The sequence below is a fragment of the Rhinopithecus bieti genome, unplaced genomic scaffold (assembly GCF_001698545.2).
Source record: "Rhinopithecus bieti isolate Rb0 unplaced genomic scaffold, ASM169854v2 scaffold_7398, whole genome shotgun sequence".
NCBI lineage: Eukaryota > Metazoa > Chordata > Mammalia > Primates > Cercopithecidae > Rhinopithecus > Rhinopithecus bieti.
This window is the reverse complement of record NW_016805783.1, coordinates 2,488,321-2,505,287: the sequence shown is the minus strand read 5'-3', so window position 1 is coordinate 2,505,287 and position 16,967 is coordinate 2,488,321. Positions and strand designations below refer to the sequence as shown.

General features: G+C 40.6%; 2 protein-coding genes across 2 annotated transcripts in view; one reads left to right on the top strand and one right to left on the bottom strand.

The window, feature by feature from the left end:
• Nucleotides 1-2,798: 2,798 nt before the first annotated feature.
• Nucleotides 2,799-16,967, top strand: part of CDADC1 (cytidine and dCMP deaminase domain containing 1) — a 53,320-nt gene continuing 39,151 nt past the window's right edge. The window contains 4 exon segments of the mRNA XM_017873781.1: nucleotides 2,799-3,331; nucleotides 4,082-4,179; nucleotide 5,085; nucleotides 16,655-16,728. Of these exon segments, the coding sequence (XP_017729270.1) occupies nucleotides 3,250-3,331; nucleotides 4,082-4,179; nucleotide 5,085; nucleotides 16,655-16,728 (255 nt within the window). The 5' untranslated portion in view covers nucleotides 2,799-3,249.
• On the bottom strand, nucleotides 10,043-10,948 carry LOC108530737 (protein FAM204A-like). The gene is given in 2 exon segments (XM_017873780.1): nucleotides 10,043-10,430; nucleotides 10,432-10,948. Coding segments are annotated over 2 exon segments (702 nt in total). The 5' UTR covers nucleotides 10,897-10,948; the 3' UTR covers nucleotides 10,043-10,193.

The following is a 16,967-nucleotide window of genomic DNA, read 5'->3' as shown; positions in this document are numbered from 1 at the left end:
GCTCTTTCCACTTGATATATAGAATTGTTTATTGATTTAAGAACCATTTTATTGATTAAACTGACCTTTGTAGAACTCAGCGGCTCTGAGCTTGTCCACTTCTCAGCACTTAGGGAAAATTTCATTTTATAATCCTTTTTAGTTCTCTTATTCCTCTGTAGCAGAACAATTATTCCACCAATACTGTGGAAAAGTTAGCCTAGTCTGAAAAATATTTCAGCTACAAATACCTAAAAATGCAGGATAAAATGTGGCTGAGCTAGCAAGAAAGTAAGAGAAATAGTCCAAGTATTTAAACTGCTCTGAAATACTAAAGGACTGAAAATGAATGAGACCAGGAGTCCAAAGAGAGGTTAATGAGCAATAATGCTAATGACTGTTTGAAGGGCACAGCAGATCTAGACTGCTGGGGATCAAAGATACACACACAGACACACACACGCACACACACACACACACACACATACAACATATATAGGTATATATACATCTATCTAGTTATTTAGAGAGTTTAAGACTTAAAGAAAGTTGCAAAAATAATAAAGAGTTCCTATATTACCCTTCACCCAGCTTCCGCAACAATATGTCTTACATATTCATAGCACTTTGGTAAAATCAGGAAACTGATACTGGTACAATACTGTTAATACAGGTATAGATCTTATTTGTGTTTTACTAGTTTTGAATGTACCACTTTGCATTTTCGGTGTATAGCTCTATGAATTTTATCAGATGTATAGATATGAGTAACTGTCATCACAAAGAAACTCTGTCGTGTTACCTCTTAACAGTCAGACCCTTGTCCCAACCATAACACTTGGCAATCATGGCTTCGTTCTTCATTGCTATTTTTTTTTTTTTTTTTTTGGCTTTGAGAATGGTACCTAGATGGAATCATATAGTATACAACCCTTTGAGATTGGCTTTTAAAAACTCACCACAATGCCCTTGAGATTCATTCAAGTTGTATGTATCAATAGCTCATTACTTTTTATGGCTGAGTAGTGTCCCATGACATGGATGTACTCCAGTTTGCTTTCTATTCACTCACTAAGGACTGTTTGGCTTGTTTACAGTTTTTTTTTTTTTTTTTTTTTTTTTTTGAGATGGAGTCTCACTCTGTCGCCCAAGCTGGAGTGCAGTGGCACCATCTCAGCTCACTGCAAGCTCCACCTCCCAGGTTCATCCCATTCTCCTGCCTCAGCCTCCCAAGTAGCTGGGACTACAGGTACCTGCCACCATGCCCAGCTAATTTTTTGTATTTTTAGTGGAGACGGGGTTTCACCATGTTAGCCAGGATGGTCTCGATCTCCTGACCTCGTGATCTGCCCGCCTCAGCCTCCCAAAGTGCTGGGATTACAGGCGTGAGCCACCACACCTGGCCAAATTTTTGTATTTTTTAGTAGAGACGGGGGTTTCACCACGTTCCCCATGCTGATCACGAACTCCTGACCTCATGATCCACCCGCCTCGGCCTCCCAAAGTGCTGGGATTACAGGTATGAGCCTCCACACCCGGACTGTTTTCAGTTTTTGACTATTAAAAATAAAGCCACCATAACATTCATGTACAGAGTTTTGTTTGAACATAAGTTTTGGTTTGTCTAGGATAAATACCCAGGAGTGTAATTGCTGGGTGATATGATAAGCATATGTGCAACTTTATAAGAAACTGTCAAACTGTTTTCTAGAGTGGTTATGCCATTTATAGTCCTACCAGCAATGTATGAGAGATCCGGTTGCTCTGCATCCTTACCTGCATTTAGTGCTGTCAGTACTCGTTATTTTAGCCATTTTAATAGGTGTGCCGTAGAATCTCATTGTGGTTTTAATATGCATTTCCCTAATGGCTAATGACACTGAACACTGTTTTACATTTTTATTTGCCATCTGTATATCTTCTTTGGTGAAATGACTATTCAAGTCTTTGATCCATTTTCTAACTGGACTGTTTGTTTACTTACTGAGTTTATATGGTTCTTTATATATTCTGGATATGAGTCCTTTGTTGGATACGTGATTTGCAAATATTTTCTCCTAGTCCATGCCCTGTCTTTAAGCCTTAGTGTTAACTGCCGTGAAAGCACTGTCAACAAAGTCGAGACCTCAGAAAAGGTGCAGAATGGAGTTCTCTGGATATAGTCAAATCACCTGAAGAGCCCAGAACAGGCGAATTAGAAAAAATTCTACACAGCCAAAGAAATAAACAGCAAGCTGAAAGATAGATCTGAAGAAATTAGCCAGAATGTGGCTCAGAGAAACAAAATGATGGAATATTTTTAAAATAATAATTTGAAACCTCAGATGGTTTAACCGATACCTAATAGGAATTCCAGGAGGAGAGTCTAGAGTGATGTTGTCCAATACAATAGTAGCCAATAGTCACATGTCACTACTTAAAATGTAAATTAATTAAAACTAAATGAAGCTAAAAATGCAGTTCCTTGGTTGTACTGGTCACGTTTCAGATGCTCAATAGCCACATGTGGCTGGTGGCTACCATATTGGACAGTGCAGATATAGAATATTACAGGAAGTTCTACTGGACAGTGCTGATCTAGGCCATGAAACAAGTCTGAGCCCATTTCAAAGAACTGGTATGATATAGATGTTTTGTGGAAATAAACTAGACATTAGAAATTAAAATCGTTCCTACTGCCTCCTCTCACCTTTTTCCCTGTTACAATTCCACCTCTTTACGTCTTCATGTTCTTGATGAGAAGCAGAACGTCCCTGCTGTGTTCCACGGCACCAAGTTCCCCAGAACCCGCCAGTCTCTGACGACAGAACATCCTGGACCGCCCACCTCCACACCCCACCCACGAAGTTCTCTAAAACACTGACCATGACAGCCTGGGGTAGGTTTCCACTTTAACATTCTGACCAAAATTCTCAACTCGATGCAGTCAGAGTCTGCGCAACCTGGGACCTCGAGCCAAGAAATCCTCAAGTGACCTTACTTGGCAAAACCAACGACACAACCAAATACAGGTCTCAAGCGATTTACAGCTCGGTGCTTACCAACTCGGTCACCGGCCGAGGGGCAGCCCTCTGGCGTCGCAGCCCCGCCTCTCTATGACGTCACACGAGGAGCCCTGAAGTGGCGGTCAAGCTTGAGGCGTCATCTGGCTGCGCCTAGTGGGCCGTTGCCTTACAGTTGCTGAGAGGAGGCGAGAGGCGGGGACGCTGAGGCCAAGATCATGTCTGACTGGGAGAGGTTTCCTTGGCAGCAGAGGACGCTAGGTTTGGGATGAAAGAAGCTGGGCAGATGCAAAATCTGGAGAGCGCGAGGGCCGGGCGGTCAGTTAGCACCCAGACTGGCAGCATGACCGGTGAGTGTCCCGGACCCTGCTCCCGCCACCCTACCTTTCGCTCTACCCTGTGCGTCTCCTGTCATTGAACTCCAGATTCCTTGTCTGCACCTCTTTGCCTCCCCTACTGCTTCTGGATGTCTCCTGCCCGCCCTCTGCGTGTCCCCTCCTCGGTCGCCAGAACCGCTCGGCTCGGTCGGACCGGCTTTTGAAGTGTGACTTTTTACCCCTCTTATTTGTTTCTCACAGGACGTAGAGCTGGTGCTCTGAGGTCAAAGAGCCAGAATATTTCCAAACCGCGCTTTTGCCTTGATTTCCAAATTAACCGCACGTGACGCTTTCCTGTATTTCGACTGCTTTACCGTCGAAGGTCAGCGCATTTTTCGGGCTGTGTACTAATAGCTTTCCTTTTAGCAACGCCCCAGCACAGTCCAAAGAAAAGCTTGCACCACGACGACGTCAGACGCGAGGACTTTTCACAGCTTGCTTTGGGTTGTCCCCCCAGCTATGTGTATTAGCTGTACCGTTTTTTCCTGCAGGGTGAGGGCTGGAGAAAGAGGGCCCAACTTTTTAAATGGAAAAGGAGGTAGCCACGACTAAGACTGAAGCGTCTCCTGCTAAGATACTTCTGACTCTCTTATACCCTAATCTTTTTCTGTGCCTCATGCGAAAGCAGCTGGGCTTATGTTGCAGCACCCAAGTGGCATTGAGATTGGCTCCCTTTTTCGCCATTAGTAACACGTTTTAAAGTGTTTGTCGTCTCTTCTGTAGGTCAGATACCAAGACTTTCTAAAGTCAACCTTTTCACTCTGCTCAGCCTCTGGATGGAGCTCTTCCCAGCAGTAGAAGCCCAGAGGCAAAAATCTCAGGTATAATTTGTTTCATAGTTTTTCTCCTTAGAAACGCAATGGTTTAAAATCTGAGTTTATTGCTCCAGTTTCTGTCATACCTAAAACCAAACTTAACAAGCCTTAAGATTTTAAAATTACCTTTCTTGATTAACATGACACTTTATAATTCCTAGCTGTAATAAGTCATCTTCCATTCTAAAAATACTTTCTGAGACTGCCATGTTTATCAGGTACTAATGGTATTCATATGTCAGTTTGGCTAATAATATTATTGTCTATACCACATAATTTCCCCCAATTGTATATACTGTTGGTGTTTTATCTAGGTAGTTTGCCCCTCTGCCACAGAAATATATAAATTGCCTGGAGATAGAGACCATGTCTTATTTTACCTAGGATATACCCTTTAGCTTCTACCATTATATGAATGCTAATTGGTTAATGTTGGATGGAAGTAGTCTCTTTTTGGATCTTGAAAGACAGGATCAAAATAGATTAGAAATGGGCCGGGTGCAGTGGCTCACGCCTGTAATCCCAGCACTTTGTGAGGCTCAGGCGAGTGGATCACCTGAGGTCAGGACTTCAAAACCAGCCTGGGCAACATAGTGAAACCCCATCTCTACTAAAAATACAAAANACCATGTTAGCCAGGATGGTCTCGATCTCCTGACCTCGTGATCTGCCCGCCCCAGCCTCCCAAAGTGCTGGGATTACAGGCGTGAGCCACCACACCTGGCCAAATTTTGTATTTTTTAGTAGAGACGGGGTTTCACCACGTTCCCCATGCTGATCACGAACTCCTGACCTCATGATCCACCCGCCTCGGCCTCCCAAAGTGCTGGGATTACAGGTATGAGCCTCCACACCCGGACTGTTTTCAGTTTTGACTATTAAAATAAAGCCACCATAACATTCATGTACAGAGTTTTGTTTGAACATAAGTTTTGGTTTGTCTAGGATAAATACCCAGGAGTGTAATTGCTGGGTGATATGATAAGCATATGTGCAACTTTATAAGAAACTGTCAAACTGTTTTCTAGAGTGGTTATGCCATTTATAGTCCTACCAGCAATGTATGAGAGATCCGGTTGCTCTGCATCCTTACCTGCATTTAGTGCTGTCAGTACTCGTTATTTTAGCCATTTTAATAGGTGTGCCGTAGAATCTCATTGTGGTTTTAATATGCATTTCCCTAATGGCTAATGACACTGAACACTGTTTTACATTTTATTTGCCATCTGTATATCTTCTTTGGTGAAATGACTATTCAAGTCTTTGATCCATTTTCTAACTGGACTGTTTGTTTACTTACTGAGTTTATATGGTTCTTTATATATTCTGGATATGAGTCCTTTGTTGGATACGTGATTTGCAAATATTTTCTCCTAGTCCATGCCCTGTCTTTAAGCCTTAGTGTTAACTGCCGTGAAAGCACTGTCAACAAAGTCGAGACCTCAGAAAAGGTGCAGAATGGAGTTCTCTGGATATAGTCAAATCACCTGAAGAGCCCAGAACAGGCGAATTAGAAAAAATTCTACACAGCCAAAGAAATAAACAGCAAGCTGAAAGATAGATCTGAAGAAATTAGCCAGAATGTGGCTCAGAGAAACAAAATGATGGAATATTTTAAAATAATAATTTGAAACCTCAGATGGTTTAACCGATACCTAATAGGAATTCCAGGAGGAGAGTCTAGAGTGATGTTGTCCAATACAATAGTAGCCAATAGTCACATGTCACTACTTAAAATGTAAATTAATTAAAACTAAATGAAGCTAAAATGCAGTTCCTTGGTTGTACTGGTCACGTTTCAGATGCTCAATAGCCACATGTGGCTGGTGGCTACCATATTGGACAGTGCAGATATAGAATATTACAGGAAGTTCTACTGGACAGTGCTGATCTAGGCCATGAAACAAGTCTGAGCCCATTTCAAAGAACTGGTATGATATAGATGTTTTGTGGAAATAAACTAGACATTAGAAATTAAAATCGTTCCTACTGCCTCCTCTCACCTTTTCCCTGTTACAATTCCACCTCTTTACGTCTTCATGTTCTTGATGAGAAGCAGAACGTCCCTGCTGTGTTCCACGGCACCAAGTTCCCCAGAACCCGCCAGTCTCTGACGACAGAACATCCTGGACCGCCCACCTCCACACCCCACCCACGAAGTTCTCTAAAACACTGACCATGACAGCCTGGGGTAGGTTTCCACTTTAACATTCTGACCAAAATTCTCAACTCGATGCAGTCAGAGTCTGCGCAACCTGGGACCTCGAGCCAAGAAATCCTCAAGTGACCTTACTTGGCAAAACCAACGACACAACCAAATACAGGTCTCAAGCGATTTACAGCTCGGTGCTTACCAACTCGGTCACCGGCCGAGGGGCAGCCCTCTGGCGTCGCAGCCCCGCCTCTCTATGACGTCACACGAGGAGCCCTGAAGTGGCGGTCAAGCTTGAGGCGTCATCTGGCTGCGCCTAGTGGGCCGTTGCCTTACAGTTGCTGAGAGGAGGCGAGAGGCGGGGACGCTGAGGCCAAGATCATGTCTGACTGGGAGAGGTTTCCTTGGCAGCAGAGGACGCTAGGTTTGGGATGAAAGAAGCTGGGCAGATGCAAAATCTGGAGAGCGCGAGGGCCGGGCGGTCAGTTAGCACCCAGACTGGCAGCATGACCGGTGAGTGTCCCGGACCCTGCTCCCGCCACCCTACCTTTCGCTCTACCCTGTGCGTCTCCTGTCATTGAACTCCAGATTCCTTGTCTGCACCTCTTTGCCTCCCCTACTGCTTCTGGATGTCTCCTGCCCGCCCTCTGCGTGTCCCCTCCTCGGTCGCCAGAACCGCTCGGCTCGGTCGGACCGGCTTTTGAAGTGTGACTTTTACCCCTCTTATTTGTTTCTCACAGGACGTAGAGCTGGTGCTCTGAGGTCAAAGAGCCAGAATATTTCCAAACCGCGCTTTTGCCTTGATTTCCAAATTAACCGCACGTGACGCTTTCCTGTATTTCGACTGCTTTACCGTCGAAGGTCAGCGCATTTTCGGGCTGTGTACTAATAGCTTTCCTTTTAGCAACGCCCCAGCACAGTCCAAAGAAAAGCTTGCACCACGACGACGTCAGACGCGAGGACTTTTCACAGCTTGCTTTGGGTTGTCCCCCCAGCTATGTGTATTAGCTGTACCGTTTTTTCCTGCAGGGTGAGGGCTGGAGAAAGAGGGCCCAACTTTTAAATGGAAAAGGAGGTAGCCACGACTAAGACTGAAGCGTCTCCTGCTAAGATACTTCTGACTCTCTTATACCCTAATCTTTTCTGTGCCTCATGCGAAAGCAGCTGGGCTTATGTTGCAGCACCCAAGTGGCATTGAGATTGGCTCCCTTTTCGCCATTAGTAACACGTTTTAAAGTGTTTGTCGTCTCTTCTGTAGGTCAGATACCAAGACTTTCTAAAGTCAACCTTTTCACTCTGCTCAGCCTCTGGATGGAGCTCTTCCCAGCAGTAGAAGCCCAGAGGCAAAATCTCAGGTATAATTTGTTTCATAGTTTTCTCCTTAGAAACGCAATGGTTTAAAATCTGAGTTTATTGCTCCAGTTTCTGTCATACCTAAAACCAAACTTAACAAGCCTTAAGATTTTAAAATTACCTTTCTTGATTAACATGACACTTTATAATTCCTAGCTGTAATAAGTCATCTTCCATTCTAAAATACTTTCTGAGACTGCCATGTTTATCAGGTACTAATGGTATTCATATGTCAGTTTGGCTAATAATATTATTGTCTATACCACATAATTTCCCCAATTGTATATACTGTTGGTGTTTTATCTAGGTAGTTTGCCCCTCTGCCACAGAAATATATAAATTGCCTGGAGATAGAGACCATGTCTTATTTTACCTAGGATATACCCTTTAGCTTCTACCATTATATGAATGCTAATTGGTTAATGTTGGATGGAAGTAGTCTCTTTTGGATCTTGAAAGACAGGATCAAAATAGATTAGAAATGGGCCGGGTGCAGTGGCTCACGCCTGTAATCCCAGCACTTTGTGAGGCTCAGGCGAGTGGATCACCTGAGGTCAGGACTTCAAAACCAGCCTGGGCAACATAGTGAAACCCCATCTCTACTAAAAATACAAAAATTAGCTAGGCATGGTGGTATCCACTGTAGTCCCAGCTACTCAGGAGGCTGAGGCATGAGAATCACTTGAACAGTTCTCATGGATGAGAATCATTGAAGGTTGCAGTGAGCTGAGATTGCACCACTGCACTCCAGCCTGGGCGACAGAGTAAGACTCCGTCTCAAAAAAAAAAATCAGAAATGTATAGTAAGAATAATCACAAAAGCCAATATATTGGAATTGGAAAAATGGACATGCTACGTCTTTTCTTTCTCCTACCCTTGGGGCAACAAGGTGCTAGGTTCTCATTTTCCTCCATGCATGGAATGGCATGATGCTAGGTTCTCATCATTTCTGTTTGATAATTTTGGAAGCTTAGGGTGTTGGCATTAATTTTTATAGGGGGCCACAGCCATTGGAAAATAGTACTAGGTTAAGTTGAGCATTTAAGACATTTTTGAAAACAGAGGTAAAAGGAGAGGGGTGGGGCAGAAAATTACCCATGACTTCTCATCACTCTAACATTACTGTTAACATTTTGGTACTTCCAATCTTAAGCATGAGGTTTTTTATTTTACTCTCACAAAGTTGTAGTTATATTCTGCATGTACTCGCTGAGGTTTCCAACTTACCAATAATTCTGCTGAAAGGTTGCTTTAGATTTTCCAGAGAAAGACTATAAATCCTTAAATTTCCACAGTACTCTTAGGAGACTACCTACTCTTTTCATTTTACTGTGGATGAGGTTTTGTGCTTGGCACTGGAGACACAAAGCAGAAAAAACATGGTCTTTGTTTTCTTTTCTTTTTTTTTTTTTTAGAAGGTTCAAAGTTATGTTATCTTGAGTTGTAATTGTCTGTTTAATACAATTACACCATTTTTCTCTTCTAAGAACCATCTCATAATTTAAAGAATGACATGACTGAGAAAGATACTTAGGAAGACATTTTTAGGCATTGCTGAATTTAAATCATCTTCCAAATACTACATTCTGCCCCTTTCTTTATTGTAATAGTTTATCTGAAAGTACACAAAAATTAATAAATTGCTTTTACTATGCAATTCTGAAATATCAAGTCTGCCTCCAATAAAAAAATAGTAACTACTTTTATAACATTAAGGTCAAGTTATTTGTAAAGATAATATCAACTGAGACTTTTGGCACTTACGGCTAATCCATTATAAACAACTGTCAATCTTAAAACACAGTTCGAGTAAATGTGTAGTTACACTGGGTACAGATAAGAAAATACAAGGCCAGCATGGTAGCTCATGCCTGTAATCCCAGAACTTTGGGAGGCAGAGGCAGGTGAATCATGAGGCCAGGAGTTCAAGACCAGCCTGACCAACACAGCGAAACTCCGTCTCTACTAAAAATACAAAAAAAAAAAAAAAAAATTAGTTGGGCGTGGTGGCGTTCGCCCATAATCCCAGCTACTCAGGAGGCTGAGGCATGAGAATCACTTGAACCCAGGAGCAGTGGTTGCAGTGAGCCAAGATCGTGCTACTGCAGTCTAGCCTGGGTGACAGAGCGAGTGAGGTTCTGTCTCAAAAAAAAAAAAAAAAAAATTAAGTACGAGAAGCTCACTGGCCATGCTAAACCAAATGAATGAAAAGCGCCCAAAGTGATTTTATGTCGAGGGTCCATCCATACAAATAAATAAACAAAATCCTATCCTCTTCTTTCTATATTTTTTTCTTACATTTCTTATACAAATAGCAGAATGCTTCATTTTATTCACTTCAACAGGACAAAGTCCTTAAAGAAAGATTGAAAAGAGCTGATAATCAAAATCCCAAATTTTATGCTTATTCTTGTTTTAGTGCTATCAATTTTCTGACATATTAACGTAGGCAGGAAAACATTCTCAGTAAATTGAGCATCCGAGTCTACAAATGTCTTGAAGCACTCTGGCAAGTTACGTGTATCCCATGTTGCTTTTGGTTTCCCATCTCTTCTTTGCTTCAAACCCCCATGTGAGTTTCTTCATTTTTCGGGCAGCCTGTGAATTTTCAACCTCCTTTTTGGCTTTTACAAAGTTGTGGCAGGCAACTGCTTTGGCAATTTTTATACCAAGCTCTCGAGTAGCTAGCTGGTTGCTAAGTTCCTCAGCCTTCTCAATATTCCACTCCTCCACAGCCTGGTCTATTCTCTTTTTCAAGGCCTGACTTCTCAACTTTTTTCCTTTTAACAGGCAGGTCAGATCTATCATTGACTCCAAAATACTGAGTAAGCTCCTTCCATTGGGTTTCATTTGAGGATGGTTCACTATGAGATTCTTTTTCATTCTTCAATTTATCTTTTCTGGAGCGTTTTCTTTTTTTCCCTCTGAATCTTGAGGTTGTGCTTTTCTGTTCAGAATGTTTTTTATGCAATTCTTGAAATGTATTCCACATGTCTATGGGAATTCCAGAAGGACACTTTTCATAGGCATTTACATTTGACTCTGTTTCAGTTTTTGGTTCATCTGTTGAGAAACCTATGATTTCTGTTTTTCTGAGACTCTCATCCTGTTTATCTTCCTGTAAGGTAAGTCCAGAGTTCTCCAACGTAACTTCATCTTCAGAGTTTGACTCAGCATCACTTTCATTTAGGCCAGGAGGTAGCAGCCCACTCCACATCTTTCCTTAAGGTCCAAGATTGCAAGAGGATGGGTCTAGTAAGGTACACCTGTTCCTGCTTGGCTGCACAACCCGGAATTCTGCAGGTTTTCTGGCGGCAATGCCCCACTCCAATCCCAAAACAGGCAGAATCCCCTCTCAGGCACAGAACTGGGCACAGAACTAAGCGCTGCAGTTTCTGGCAAAGGATGTCTAGCCTGCTGGCAGTCCCATTAACTGGAGCTGTCAGGAAGCAGTTGCCCGGCAGCCATGGTCTTTATTTTCTAATGAGAAGAAACACTAGGCATTTAAACAATTAAAATAGAATTGGTGGAGTGAGTACACAGTATAAGCAGAGATGTTGGCAAGACTGGGAGCCAGGCTCTATATGGGGAAGTGAAGGAAGAATTCACAGAGAAGGTCGTATTTGCACTGAAACATGAAGAATGAGTAGACATTGCCCAAGCCAAGGAACTCTACATGGAAAAGCTTGCAGGAATGAGAGAATTTGTGGTCCTCAGGCCAGAAAGTGAAAGTAGGCAGAGGGAAGAGACTGGAAAGGAGCTCGACAATGTAGACAGGAATCATATCATAAAAAGCATTGTATGCCTTACAAAGGAGTTTAGATTTTATCCTATCGGTATAGGAATTGCACTGAGGAATTTTAACGGGATGTGAGGATATTCACTTCTCATAATAAAATGATATCTCTTGGCATAGTTTCCTCCCCCAATCCTATGTGAAGTGTTTTATAGATAGTAAAACATTATTTAAAATGTTATGCATTGTTATTCCATATTTCTCACCCTCATCCCCTACTCTGGATCTACATTTTACTAATGGCTGAGAAAGCTCTTCATTTCCTTCATTAATTTTGAAGTTCTTTTATTCCTTCTACTTGTTAATAGCTTAGTATTGTTTTATGAAAGTAGATTTCCAAGCTGTTAGGGATTTTATGTTTGTGGGTTTTTTTTTTTTCCAGATAAAATTTATTTTGAAGAGCCAGATTAGAAACAAATATTTAGAGATTTAAGACTTTTAGGCTGGGCGCAGTGGCTCCTGCCTCTAATCCCAGCACTTTGGGAGGCTGAGGCAGGCAGATCACAAGGTCAAGAGATCAAGACCATCTTGGCCAACATAGTGAAACCCCATCTCTGCCAAAACTACAAAAAGTAGCTGGTCGTGGTGGTGTGCACCTGTAGTCCCAGCTATTCAGGAGGCTGAGGCAGGAGAATAGCTTGAACCTGGGAGGCGGAGGTTGCATTGAGCCGAGATTGCGCCACTGCACTCCAGCCTGGCAACAGAGTGAGACTCCGTGTCAAAAAAAAAAAAAAAGAAAAGAAAACAAAAGACTTTTAAAACTGGACATATTAGAGATTGAATACAAATTTTGAAAAGGCATTCTTTCTTTTGTAAATATCCAGATTTGATCTCATTTTAGTTCTATTTTATTTTTCATACACACCACATCCTGTGCTGAAATTAAGTTTTTTTTTTTCAACAGGCACAAGTTATATTTAATTTGTGAAAAATGATATTTACGTTTCTATTAGGAAGGAATTGATTGGCCAACTAATTGTTGAAGTTTGTTTGCAAATAATATACACCCTACTGTTTCCTCATACTTTATAGAGAAAACTGTGGATCTGAGAAAACTGAGATAAAGCTTTCAGTTAGCATTTTGTTAAAAAAAAAATACTACCAAGGAAATTTCAAAACTATATTAGCAACAAAATTTTATACAACTTTATATCATGTTTAACAAAAGATCAGGGTTATGAGTCTCTGTTGTCCCCCAAGCCAATGACTCTTAGTTTTCCTGGCATCTCATTCCTTCATCTGATGGACACCATGGAAGTTTTCTAAATGAAAAGAAATAAGTCTTTTGTTTCAAATATTTTATTTGGGATCTTATTTAGAAATCTGACTCATACGCATGTCTATTTAAGCCTTTTAAATGGAAAGTTAAAACACATAGAAATGAGTACAGAAGGCATCAAAACAAAGAACATCCATGTCTTCAGAAAGCCAGGCAACCTGGAAGTAGGATTGACTTGGCTGTATGAAAGGTTATCACTCTTAGCTCCTGGTCCTGGAGCTTGCCCAGCTCCTATTCACTGCATTGGTGTCTTTCCAGCTGTGCTCCCACACTCATGTCTCCTAGGACTACAACCCTCTCACCATGGTCTTGGGTAGGCCTCTACTTCTGTTCTTACTTACAGGCCTTGGGACTCTGAGGCACTTGGGGAGGGAGAGCCTCAGGATTACTCTGGCAGTGATCTGGGTGAAATAGGCTTTTGCATGTTAGCTTGGGAAGTTGACTATCATTTTTAACATTGTTTATATGAGAAAAATGTGTTTTAAATTCCAAAAAGGCAGATTTACCAAGTATTTAGAACATGATTGTGGGTTGTCAATTACTTGTATATTTAATGTCAATAAAGCAGAAGTATGTAATTTCATTAGTTCTTCTCATATCATGGCCATTGCAAAAAAGCAAGACCAATGATAGTGTGGGGGAAGAATCCAGAATGAAAGGGAGCATATTGTACTTCACTTTTATAGTGTTATTTATTGTACAAACAGTATCATTGAAACTGAAGACTGAATCTATAGCTGCAACATTTTAAAATGTTTTTTATTTATATTTTAAATGTTTCTCTTGGATTTTCCTTTTTGTACTAGTTAATATCCATATAATTTTGCAGGTAGTTGCAGTCATAGCAGGAATACAATTTTGTATTTGACAGTTTCAGTACTGTTACAGGGTTAAGTTATTAATTTTAAATTATACAATAAGAATACATCTAAATTTCATATACATATAGTATATGCTGCCATTGTGTTTATACTTGTGGAAATATTAAATTCCTCGAAATGTTACCCAATTTTGTGCCTAGTATTTCTTTACCATTTACTATAGTATATTTTTTCCAGTATTATTTGCACATGGTATTCGTAGAGTTGAGTACAAACTTCCTCCTATTGAGAGAAAAAAAACTTCTTTAAGCTAAAGTATTAAGATTGTTTCACTTAAATTCTTTAGTCTGCTTTTGCTGAACAGAGTAAATAATAGAAACACCAAGATGCAATTAGACATGTAATTGTATTGGAAACACTGCTTTTGAAACTTTACCAACCTTTTGTCTTACTAAAAGTATTTTTATGAATTACCAAAGTAATAAATGTTTGTTATTTTTAAAATGGACAGAAGAAAAGTTTTATCATAATTCCACCTCCTAGAGACTAATTACTTCTTAAAAATTGTTTCTCAATCTTTTTTCTCTTATTTTCTTTACTTACATGAAATTATTTAACTCTGGATTCTACCCTTTTCATTTAACATAAGAAAATACTTATACTGTAATGTTAGTATAAACATTGGAGCAGCACCTTAGTCTAGTGTCTTAGAGTAGCCAGTGGTACAGCCAGCCTGCCTGGGTTCAGATTCTGACTCCGCTTCTTACTAGTTGTATAACTTTGGGTAACTTTACCTCTCTGTGTCAGCTTCCTCATCTGTAAAATGAAATGTTACTAGTATATGCTACATGAGGCTTTTATGAGAAATGAATGAGTTAATATTTGTAAAGGTCTTAGTGCCTGGCACATGTTACGTACTATGTGTTTTTTTTGTTGTTGTTGTTGTTGTTCTTGTCTCCTTATTTATTTATTTTAATAGAGATGGGGTCTTGCTATGTTGCCCAGACTGGTCTCTAACTCCTGGGCTCAAGCAGTCTGCCCGCCTCAGCCTCCCGAAGTGTTAGGATTACAGGCATGAGCCACTGCACCTAGCCTCCTAACTCTTTCCATTGTGTCTTCTGGTACCTTATGCTAAAGGCCCTCACTGTACTTTTCCAGAACAGAAGCAATGTAGCAAAATGGTTAAGACAATGGATCTTGTGCTGGATCTGGCATATCCACTTATTACCTGTGTGACCTTGGTTGAGTTATTTAATCTTTCTCAGCCACAATTTCCTCATTTGTAAAATGGAAATAATAGGAGCTACTTTATAAAGTTATAAGGATTAAATGAGATAATTTAGGGCCTGGTACATAATAAACATGCAGTAGATGTTAGGTACTATTATTATCATCACTCATATAATTATTACCACTACTAGCACCCACATCCTTACCGTTTTTCCACTGACACCATCACTTCCTCTACTTCCTGTTCTGTTTGAACAGAAACCTCATTCCCAGAACATGGGTTTTCCTGTAAACTTATTTTTGAAGGTTGTTTCTTTTCTAGCATCCAGCATTTGTTTCATAAGACTAGCAGGTCAACATTTACAGAGTTTCCCATTCCTACTTTAAAACTTTATCAATGTATTAACTATCCCACCTATTTTTTTTTTTTTTTGAGACGGAGTCTTGCTCTGTTGCCCAGGCTGGAGTGCAGTGGCCTGATCTCAGCTCACCGCAGCCTCCGCCTCCGAGGTTCAAGCAATTCTTCTGCCTCAGCCTCCCGAGTAGCTGGGACTATAGGTGTGTGCCACCACGCCCACTAATTTTTGTATTTTTAGTAGAGACAGGGTTTCACTATGTTGGCCAGGCTGGTCTCGAACTCCGGACCTCGTGATCTGCGCGCCTCGGCCTCCCAAAGTGCTGGGATTACAGGTGTGAGCCACCACACCCGGTTATCCCACATATTTTGGAGCTCACAGAATTCTATGTCACTTTCTTTGTCTTAATCAACTTACTTGATAGTCACTTTCCTGTTTTCATAAATCATAAGCCCTTTGAGAGCTGCATCTTGAGCAACTAGGCTGTCATATAGCAAGGGTTCAATAAGTATTTGTTGAACTAATAAATGAAGGACTTTGGTCCCTGCCTCAAAACTTTCTTTCTACTTCAAGTTTTCACTTTTTCCCTCATGGATATACCTATATTAGTTTTCTATTGCTGCTATAACAGATGACCACAAAGTTGGTAGCTTAAAACAACACAAATTTATTATACAGTTCTGTATGTAAGAGGTCTGAAATGGGTCTTACTGGGCTAAAGTCAAGGTGTTGGCAGAGCCAGATTTCCTTCAGACGCTCTAGGGGAGAACCTTTCCTTGCCTTTTCTACCTGTGGAGATTGTCTGTTTTCCATGGCTCATGGGCCTCTTCCATCTTCAAAGCCAGCAATGGCCAGTCAAGTATTTCATGTTGCATCACTGACTCTCCCACATCCCTCTTTTACTTATAATGACCCTTGTGATAACATCGGGCCAATAAGATAATCAAGGATAATCTCCCCATCTCAAAGTAGGTGGTTAGTGCCTCAGTTCCAGCTGCAACCTGAATTCCTCCTTGCTATGTAACAAAACATAGTCATAGGCTCCAGGGACTGGGACGAGGAGATCTCTGGCAGGGCATTATCCTGTCTACCACAGTCCCAATCGAATACCTTTGCTACATAGTTCCTTATCTTCTCAATTCCAATTAATTTACCTCTATTCCACTTTGGTCATTCATGGCCACACTTTGGACTTTTCCATTACTCAAAACTGCCACAATTCTGAAACCGTAAACTTCAGAAATTTATTTTCTGATCACAATTTCCAATCCTTCTATGTTTTGGGAAAGTACATAGGGGATCGATTATAAAGGTTTATTTACTATATAAAGTAGTATGAACTTGATCCGAACAAAGTGGAAAGTCAATGTAGAGTTTCATCATGAAAAAAAATGGTCAAAGCCAAGGATGCCAGCCTTTAAATATGGGAATGTTGAATTAGTCTTATGTCTTATGTGCTAATCTTTTTTTTTTCCTTAATCTGATTTTATTAGAAAATGAAGAGGGAAAGCATGGACCCTTAGGAGATAATGAAGAGATGACCAGAGTATCTACTGACAAAAGACAGGTAAATTTTTATGATTTCACATATATATATATATGCTCATAATAACAAAGCAAAAGAAATAGTATAAAGTAGAATACAAGTGCCTCCATTTCTGCTTTCAAGGGAGTTTTTAAAATACTCTTCTAAAAATGGTCTGTATATTTACAAGACTATATGTCACTCCTTTTTTTAAAAAAAAAAGTACAGATGGGATTATTCTGTGCTATGTCCTACATCTTGCTTTAAAAAAAAAAAAAAAA